Here is a 10386-nt window from a genome sequence, read left to right as displayed (position 1 = left end):
CGGGATCCCTGGGTGGCGCAGCGGTTTGGCGCCTGCCTTTGGCCCAGGGCGCGATCCTGGAGACCCGGGATCGAATCCCACATCGGGCTCCCGGTGCATGGAGCCTGCTTCTCCCTCTGCCTGTGTCTCTGCCTCTCTCTCTCTCTCTCTCTCTGTGACTGTCATGAATAAATAAATAAAAATAAATAAATAAATAAAGGCTCACTCACGGGATCCCTGGGTGGCGCAGCGGTTTGGCGCCTGCCTTTGGCCCAGGGCGTGATCCTGAAGACCCGGGATCGAATCCCACGTCAGGCTCCTGGTGCATGGAGCCTGCTTCTCCCTCTGCCTGTGTCTCTGCCTCTCTCTCTCTCTCTGTGTGACTATTATAAATAAATAAAAATAAAAAAATAAAAATAATAAAAAATAAAATAAAGGCTCACTCACAGGATCAGATTGGGCCCACCCAGACAGCATCCCAGGTTCCAGAAACTGGAAAGGATGGCCATCTTTGGGGGGCTAGTTTTCTGCCTGCCACAGATCCAGATCCTGACACTCCAGCCCTGTCTCTCTTACATTCACACCCGCCCATTTGTGCGTTCTCATTTTCCTTCTCATTCTCTGACTCTTAACCTGTTGATTCCACCTTTGACTTAATCTGTTTGTCTCTCCCTTTGTCCCTCTAGGCCCACCAGGCCTGATGCCTCTGCCAAATCTGGGCATTCACAGACCCTGTCTTGGGTGCCCTATCCATTATGCCCCCACACCCAGTATGTCTCCTATGTCCTTGAGAACCTACCCTCAAGACCTCTCCCTAGGGGATCCCTGGGTGGCTCAGTGGTTTAGCGCCTGCCTTTGGCCCAGGGCACGATCCTGGAGTCCTGGGATCGAGTCCCACGTCAGGCTCCCGACATGGAGCCTGCTTCTCCCTCCTCCTGTGTCTCTGCCTCTCTCTCTCTCTCCCTCTCTCTCTGTCTATAATAAATAAATAAATAAATAAATAAATAAATAAATAAATAAATAAAATCTAAAAAAAAAAAAAAAGACCTCTCCCTCATCAAGAAGGCACGTCAGGGTCATCTTGGTGCTGAGTTCTGCGGGGGATGCAGACATGACATAAGCTTTCTCCCTTGAAGCCCGGGCTAACAGTTGGATCACCCCAGCACACTCAAGAACCTAGAAATGCATGGGCATAAATAAAAGTGAATTTTCTATAGAAAATTTAGGCTTTTGGGGGGATCCCTGGGTGGCGCAGTGGTTTGGCGCCTGCCTTTGGCCCAGGGCATGATCCTGGAGACCCGGGATCGAATCCCACGTGGGGCTCCCGTTCCATGGAGCCTGCTTCTCCCTCTGCCTGTGTCTCTGCCTCTCTCTCTCTCTCTCTGTGTGACTATCATAAATAAATAAAAATTTTAAAAAATAAATTTTTAAAAAAAGAAAATTTAGGCTTTTGGGTTTTTTCTTAAGATTTTAATCTCTATAACAAACATGGGACTTGAGCTCATAACCCTGAGATCAAGAGTTGCATACTCTACCATCTGAGCCAGCTGAACACCCCTGAAAATTTAGCTTTTTTATTACTCCCAAAAGGCATCAATATGGGAATGCCAGGGTGGCTCAGTAGTTGAGCGTCTGCCTTCAGCTCAGGGCATGATCCCGGGGTCTGGAGATCAAGTCCCACATCAGGCTCCCTGCAAGGAGTCTGTTTCTCCCTCTGCCTATGTCTTGCCTCTCTCTATGTGCCTCTCATGAATAAATAAGTAAAATCTTAAAAAAAAAAGCATCAATATGGATTCCTCATATGGAATAATAGAACTTGATTGGCCTTTCAACACCTTCTTTCCACTAAGACCCATGAGGATGGGTTTTGTCTTGCTCATGGCTTAATCCCCAGTGCTTGGAGTTCAGTAAATATTTATTGAGCTAATAAATTCTCTGTTATGAATGAATACCCGCCCCCCAACAATCCCCAAGTCAGGATAACATCAGGGACAAGAGGCCCGGGTAACCAATTAGATAGATATTGGAGCTCTCACCCAGTTTTGTGAAACTGCTGGGAGATAGATGCTGGGGTCAGTCAGGGATGTGATAATGAGGGGAGGGGGCCATCTGAGATGATTTTGGAGAATGTGAGGTCCAAGAAAGTGCAGACTGTCCCTCATCCTTTACTGCTTTATTCCTGTCTAACTGGCCTAAGGCCCAGGTAAGTTTTTTTTTTTTAAGATTTTATTTATTTATGAGAGACACAGAGAGAGATTGGGCCGGGGGGGGGCTCCATGCAGGGAGCCTGACATGGGACTGGATCCGGGGTCTCCAGGATCATGCCCTAAGCTGAAGATGGCGCTAAACCACTGAGCCACCCAGGCTGCCCCCAGGTAAGTCTTTAAAGAGTATAGTTATGAGCACCCTAACCCCATCGACAACATTGTGCAAGGTGGGTACCACTTGCTAATAAAGTCTCAAATGCAGAAGTCTTTTTTTTTTTTGAGATTTTATTTATTCATGAGAGACACAGAGGGAGAAGCAGAGACATAGACAAAGGGAGAAGTAGGCTCCCTGCGGGCAACCCACTTGCAAGACTCAATCCGAGACCCCACGATCATGCTGTGAGCCGAAGGCAGACTTTCAACCACTGAGCCACCCAGGCACCCCTCAAATGCAGAAGTTAAAGACATCAAGTTAATAAAATGTAGGAGAGTATTAGGAATATCTTTTCAAAAATCTCAAAAGGACGAATCATAAACTAAAGAAATTGATTTTAGGACCTCTGGATGGCTCAGTGGTTGAGCACATCTGCCTTTGGCTTAGATCATGGGATCAAGTCCTACATTGGGCTCCTTGTGAGGAGCCTGTTTCTCCCTCTGCCTATGTCTCTACCTCTCTCTGTGTGTCTCTCATGAATAAATAAATAAAATCTTTAAAAAAAAATAAAAATAAAAAATAGGGCAGACCAGGTGGCTCAGTGGTTTGGCGCCTGCCTTCAGCCCAGGGTGTGGTCCTGGAGTCCCGGGATTGAGTCCCGCGTCGGGTTCCCTGCATGGAGCCTGCTCCTCCCTCTGCCTGTGTCTCTGCCTCTCTCTCTCTCTCTCTCTCTCTGTCTGTCTCTCAAGAATAAATAAATAAAAGTCTTTTAAAAAATAAAGAAATTGATTTCATTCCATAAAAATGAAGGATTCTGTTCATTGAAGGACCCATGGGCCAAGGTAATGAGAAACAACAGACTGGGCAAAGATTGTTAATATCTGAACTTGACTGAGTTTGAGAAACTAGACTACTGAAAGGAAGTCCTGCAGATTAAAAAGAAGATAGCAAGGGGCACTTGGCTGGTTCAGTCAATGGAGCATGTAACTCTTGATCTCAGAGTCATGAGTTCAAACCCCACATTGGGTGTAGAGATTATTTTTTTTTTTAATTTATTTATGATAGTCACACACAGAGAGAGAGAGGGAGGCAGAGACACAAGCAGAGGGAGAAGCAGGCTCCTCGCACCGAGAGCCCGACGTGGGATTCGATCCCGGGTCTCCAGGATTGCGCCCTAGGCCAAAGGCAGGTGCCAAACCGCTGCACCACCCAGGGATCCCGGGTGTAGAGATTATTAAAAATAAACTAACTAAAAGAGGAAGATGATGAAGATGAAGAAATAGAAATTAAGCAGAAACCAAGAAATCAAGAAGAAAGTTGCTTCTGAAAAAATAAAGATAGAAGAAGAGAAATTTGCAGTCTTGTAGTATTAAGTACATAAGAATGGGAATTGAGGGCCTGCCAAGGAGGAGGGACCTAGTAAACACTTCCAGCTTTCCTAAGACAGTCAGGAAAGTCTTCACACCATCAGGAATGGCAAACCAAGAACATACCAGCCTCATGTGGATCATGTGATCTATCCATACGTACTCTATCTGCATGACAGAAGAAAATTAAATTCTTTCTAAAGGAAGACAATATGATCCAAAGAGTACAGTTTTTATATACAATATTCAAATGTTTTAATTATTTATTTATTTATGTATTTATTTGAGTGAGGGGGGCAGAAGAAGAGAGAGAAGCAGACTCCCCACCAAGCAGGGAGCCCAACCCAGGGCTCCATCCTAGGACCCTGAGATCATGACCTGAGCCCAAGGCAGACACTTAGACAACTGAGCCACCCAGGTGCCCCAATATTCACATTTTAATGTAAGAATTACTAGTTTTGCTGGGAGACGGGACAAATGACTGGAAACCAAGAGAAAAAAAAGATAATAGATGTATGTGTCTATTGATACCAGCATTCTCAGACACATACCTTCAACTACCTCTAATTGATATGTTCCCAAAAATGCATGAAAAGATGGAGAGTGGGGTGTCTGGGTGGCTCAATCGGTTAAGCACCTGTTTTTGGCCCACGTCCTGATCCCACGCTCCTGGGATCAAGTCCCACATCAGTCTTCCCACAGGGAGCCTGCTTCTCCCTCTGCCTATGTCTCTGCCTCTCTTTCTATGTCTCTTGTGAATAAATAAATAAATAAAAACAAAACAAAAAATGCAATGACATATTTAAGTTACTGAAAGAAAGCAATTGTCAATCTAGAATATTCTACCCAGTGAAACCATCCTTCAAAAGTAGTGACAAAATAAAATAGATTTTTCAGACAAACTGAAACAAAGCATTCAGTTTCAGCAGCCCAACACAAAAGGCCATGCTAAGTAAGTCTATCAGATAGCAGGAAATTATTCCAAATGAAAATTGGCTGAGGCAGGGAGGAATAAAGAACATTGGGAAAGGTAAGTATGTGCCAACTTAAATGAACATTGACTGCTTAAAACAGTAACCATAACGCTACTGGCATTTAAAATATCTGTAGAATTAAAATGCAAGACAACAGTAACACAAGGTAAGAGGAGCTAAATAGAATTAAGGTGTTGTAAGTTTCTCACATTGTCCAAAAAATGGTAAAAAGTACTAATTTAAGATAGAACCCTGATAAGCCAAGGCTGTATATTGTAGTATCTAGGAAATCCACCAAAAGAATAACAAAAGACTATAACTAAAATATAACAGAAGACAGTAAAATAATAACAGTAATAATAATAAATACTTCATTAGTATAAAAGAAATCCAGAAGAGAATACACAGAATAGGTGGGGGAAAATGGAAAACAAACAGTAAAATGATAGATTAAAACAAATATATTAGTACTACATTAAAACTAAATGAAACTTTGTCAGAATTGCCCCAAGACCTATGCTTTTCTATACATGTAAATTTACCTGAAATTTGGAAATATTAAAAAATCATAACAATATAAAGTGGGGGTGAGAGTGGAGGTATAAATGTCATGAGAATGGCTGGATATTAACCAGTGTTAAAGCAAGGTGTTGGATAGATGGAACTTCATTATGCTCAGTTTGTATATGTTTGAGATTTTTCAAAATATCAAGATTTATTTTAAGTAACCAGATCTAAATACTCCAAATAAAGGGCAAAAACTTTCTGATCTACAACTTCATGTAACAGTGTGACTGAAACTTACAAAATACTGAGCAAAAAGCTTGCTTGGGTGGCTCAGTGGGTTGAGCACCCAGCTCTTGGTTTCAGCTCAGGTCATGATCTCAGAATCCTGGAATCCAGTACCAGATCAGGCTCCCTGCTCAGCTGGGGGAGCCCTCTTCTCCCTCTCCCTGTATCCCTCCACTCATTTGTGCTCTCTCTCTCTCTCTTTCTCTCTCTATTTCTCTCTCTCTGAAATAGAATATTTTTAAAAAATAACAAAAGTGGGGATGCCTGGGTGGCTCAGCGGTTGAGCCTCTGCCTTTGGCTCAGGTCCTGATCCTGGAATGCGGGATCAAGTCCTGCATCGGGCTCCTTGTGGGGAGCCTGCTTCTCCCTCTGCCTATTTCTCTGCCTCTCTCTGTGTCTCTTATGAATAAATAAAATGTTTTTTAAAAATAACAAAAGTTCTGCAAACAGTAGCCTCCTTGGTAGTGTATGCAGCCTGTTGATTGTATGGGTTGCCCTAAGGGACGTTGGAGACAGCCCTTTGTGGTCGACTTTGAGGTCTGACATAATGCTATCTCCAATCTAGGCTGCAGACAGGTATGTGAGGTGCCTGTGGGAAGCCCCAGGGCACAGTAGCCAGAGTCCACATTGGCCAAGTCATCATGTCCATCCGTACCAAGCTGCAGAACAAGGAGCATGTGATTGAGGCCCTACGCAGGGCCAAGTTCAAGTTCCCTGGCCGCCAGAAGATCCACATCTCCAAGAAGTGGGGCTTTACTAAGTTTAATGCGGACGAATTTGAAGATATGGTGGCCGAAAAGCGGCTCATCCCAGATGGCTGTGGGGTCAAATACATCCCTAATCGTGGCCCCTTGGACAAATGGAGGGCTCTCCACTCATGAGAACCTTGCACCACCCGAACCCTATTCATGCCCACCAATAAATCCTGCTTCCTGTCTAAAAAAAAAAAAAAAAAAAGTTATAAGGTCAAATATTAGCAGTACACACACACACACACACACACACACACACACAAGAAACTATGTGCTGTTACAAGAGCCACACCTCAACTATAAGGACACAGAAAGATGGAAAGTTCCAGGGTGGAAAAATATATACCCTGTATACAATAAAAATAATGCTGGAGTAGCTACTTTGTACATCAAAGTCATCATTAAGGCAAAAAACATTGCTAAAAGTAAACAGGGACATTTTATAGGGGAGTCAATTCACCAGGAAGATATATTCCGATTTATACACAGAGAGAAGAAACTGAAAGGAGTGATTAGAATTGGGGTTTACAGGGGCACCTGGGTGGCCCAGTGATTGAGCATCTGCCTTTGGTTTGGGTCATGATCCCAGGGTCCTGGAATCTCCTGGAATCAAGTACTGCATCAGGCTCCCTGCAGGGATCAGGTTTCTCCCCCTGCCTAAGTCTCTGCCTCTCTCTGTGTGTCTCTCTTGAATAAGTAAATAAAATATTTTTTTTAAAAAAAAGGAATTGGGGGTTTATACAGCAGCTTTTTAAAAGTACAGTACATTTTCAGAGAAATGACAAGACAAAGGCAAATAGGTTTAAGTTTCTAGGACTGCAAATTGTAGGAAAGAAAGTATATGGATGAACCAGTGGAGATAGTAAAGTTTATTGTATTAGATTCTTTCAGTGCTGTCCTAGGTTGGTAAGAATCTAGAGTTGTCTTCAGTTACTAACTTTTGTCCTTCCTGGTAGAGAAGGGAGGGGGAACATCTTTATAAATTTATGTCCAGCTTTCAGGCAAATAGGAGGAAAACAGAGAGCTTTTCTTGTATCTGCTTCTTCTCAATTGTCTTCAGCTCACATTGGTTCTTTTTTTTTTTTTAAGATTTTATTTATTTATTCATAGACACAGAGAGAGAGGCAGAGACACAGGCAGAGGGAGAAGCTTGGCTTCATGCAGGGAGCCCGATGTGGGACTCAATCTGGGTCTCCAGGATCACACCCCAGGCTGCAGGTGGCGCCAAACCGCTGCGCCTCCGGGGCTGCGGCTCACATTGATTCTTACACCATAGTGGCATGTTTTGGGGTGGCACATTCTGCTACCCTTCACTATGTATAAAAATAAAAAATTATACTCCTAAACATTTAAAACAAAAAATTCAAATGAAATTTTAAAAAATATGATTCGCATTAGCATAAAAATAAAATACCTAAAAATAAACCTAACAAAAGATTTGCTAGGTCTCGAAACAAAAACTGTAAAAAAAAAAAAGAAAAGAAAAGAAAGAAACAAAAACTGTAAAACATTATTGAAACTGATTAAAGAAAATTGAAATAAATAATTAATGGCAACAGTATTCATAGTTGCCAAAAAGCAGGAACAACCCAATGCCCATCAAGAGTGAAATGTTTAGGGCAGCCTGGGTGGCTCAGCGGTTTAGCACCACCTTCAGCCTGGAGTGTAAGCCTGGAGACCCAGGATGGAGTCCCACATCGGGCTCCCTGCATGGAGCCTGCTTCTCCCTCTGCCTGTGTCTCTGTGTCTCTCATGAATAAATAAATAAAATCTTTTTTAAAAAGTGTGAAATGTTTTAAATTGTGGTATATCCATCAGTGGAAAATTATACAGCAGCAAAAAGAATGACCCATTGCTATGCGATGAATCTCATAAACATAATGTTCAGCAAAATAAGCCATAATCAAAAGTAGTTACTTTGGAAGGTAATGATTAGGAGGTGTGAATAAGGCTTCTGAGTTGTGGACAATACTCTCTTTCTATATATAGGTGGTTTCATTAATGTATTACTCTATACAAAATTTTTTAAAGATTTTATTTATTTATTCATGAGAGATACACAGAGAGAGGCAGAGACACAGGCAGAGGGAAAAGCAGGCTCCTCACAGGGAGCCTGATGTGGGACTCGATCCCCAGATCCGGGATCACGCCCTGAGCAGAAGGCAGATGCTCAACCGCTGAGCCACCCAGACAACCCTCTATACAAAAGTTTTTAAAGATTTATTTACATACTTAAGAGAGAGAGAAAGTGCATGTGGTGGGCGGGGGGCAAAGAAAAGGGATAACAGACTCCCTGCTGAACAAGGAGCCTAATTTGGGGCTCAATCCCAGGACCTTGAGATCATGACCTGAGCCAAATCAGATGCTTTACCGACTGAGCCACCCAGGCACTCCTACTCTATACAAATTTAATTGAGCTATAGCTTAAGATTTAACACTTTATGTATGTTACAACTATATATAATTTTTTAAAGATTTTTATTTATTTATACATGAGAGACACAGAGAGGCAGAGACATAAGCAGAGGGAGAAGCAGGCTCCATGAGTCAATGGCAGATGCATTCAACCACTGAGCCACCCAGGCATCCCAACTATATATAATTTTTTTAAAGATTTTATTTATTTATTCATGAGAGACACAGAGAGAGAGAGAAGCAGAGACACAGCAGAGGGAGAAGCAGGCTCCATGCAGGGAGCTGGACGTAGGACTTAATCCCGGGACTCCAGGATCACGCCCTGGGCCAAAGGCAGGCGTCAAACCGCTGAGCCACCCAGGGATCCCCTATATATAATTTTTAAAAAAATTTTAAGTCTTATAAAATTACCCACAACTCAACAGAGGAAGAGAGAAAGGGAGGTAGGGAGAGAGGAACAAGAATACTGAAGAAATAACAGAAAGAATGAACTTACACTAATAAAGCTAAGGAGTCCACCACTTGACAGCCTGTGTTAATAAAATGCTTGGCAGGGACGCCTGGGTGGCTCTGTGGTTTGGCACTGCCTTCGCCCCAGGGCGCGGTCCTGGGGTCCCAGGATCAAGTCCCACATCGGGTTCCCTGCATGGAACCTGCTTCTCCCTCTGTCTATGTCTCTGCCTCTCTGTCTCTCATGAATAAATAAATAAAATCTTTAAAAAAAAGAAAATACTTGGCAAAAATTCTTATTGAACTCTCAAGACCCCATGAGGTGCATACTATTTGTTCCCATTTTAAAGAAAAAATTGAAGTTCAGAGAGGTGAGGTCACTTGCCAAAGTCACATAGCAGTGGCATTGGTTTTCTGATTCCCTATCTCACCCTTTTAACCACTCATCACGCCACCTGTCAAACAGGTTCTTTCCCAGACCTTATGACAAGTCACCATCTAATAGCAGTGATAATAACAATTAACAGCGATTATCACCTTAAGTGCTCAAGGAAACCTAAGAAGCAATTATTATCTCCATTTCTGAGAGGAAACCTGAGTCTCAGAGAGGGTAAGCCATTGTGCCAACAAAGTTAATAGAGCCAAAATTCAAACCCAAGAATGTCTGCCTCTGGGCTCACAGCCTTGTCATAAATTCTATACTGCCCAGTAGTTAAGAGGTTTGGATTCCATCCATTCCTTCACTTATTCATTCAACACTTTTTTTTTTTTTTTGAGCCCTCACACTGGGCCAGGCATGTTGTAGCCCCAAAACAGCCTCCTACTGCATATAGCTCACATTCCAGTGGGGTGACAGTACACAGATATACATGTCACGTTGTGAGACATGCCATGAGGACCACTAAGAAATTGTAAGTGTTTAGTGAGAAGGGGGCCCAATGCAGCAGTGTGACCGGGGAAGGTCTGAGGACGTGACAGCTGAATGAATGATGGTGGGATGCAACCTTTTCTGTGTCTCTGCTAGCAGAAAGGCAGACGGATGGCTGGCACATCTTATGTCCCAAATCCCCCTTCTTGGGAGTCAATTTTGGGTGTAATTCTCTCTTGTCTGATGGGAAAAACAGGGTATTTTCCTCCCCCACTCTCTCCTATAAAGGATGAATGAAACGGTTTGAGAAAGACTCCTTCAGGGATTTATTAATATATGGTGTCTGGAGCCCCAGAGGGCGCGGGAGTGCTAGAGCAAGACAGGGCAGGACATCATTGTGATGGTGATGGGCAGCCTGGCACAGAACA

The 10386-nt window shown here is 43.0% G+C and overlaps 1 protein-coding gene and 1 pseudogene across 1 annotated transcript; both read left to right on the top strand.

Annotated features, from left to right (window-relative positions):
* The first annotated feature begins 5873 nt into the window (after positions 1–5873).
* On the top strand, positions 5874–5991 carry LOC112645727 (small nucleolar RNA SNORA70; annotated as a pseudogene).
* A 50-nt stretch (positions 5992–6041) lies between these two features.
* On the top strand, positions 6042–6425 carry LOC112643885 (60S ribosomal protein L10-like). Its single transcript, XM_025421903.3, has one exon. It carries the CDS (start codon positions 6115–6117, stop codon positions 6352–6354), a length of 240 nt encoding a protein of 79 aa, XP_025277688.3. The 5' UTR covers positions 6042–6114; the 3' UTR covers positions 6355–6425.
* Positions 6426–10386: the final 3961 nt, after the last annotated feature.

This window comes from Canis lupus, chromosome 1 (assembly GCF_003254725.2).
Source record: "Canis lupus dingo isolate Sandy chromosome 1, ASM325472v2, whole genome shotgun sequence".
NCBI lineage: Eukaryota > Metazoa > Chordata > Mammalia > Carnivora > Canidae > Canis > Canis lupus.
The sequence above is the reverse complement of the archived record's forward strand: the minus strand, read 5'-3'. Positions and strand labels throughout refer to the sequence as shown.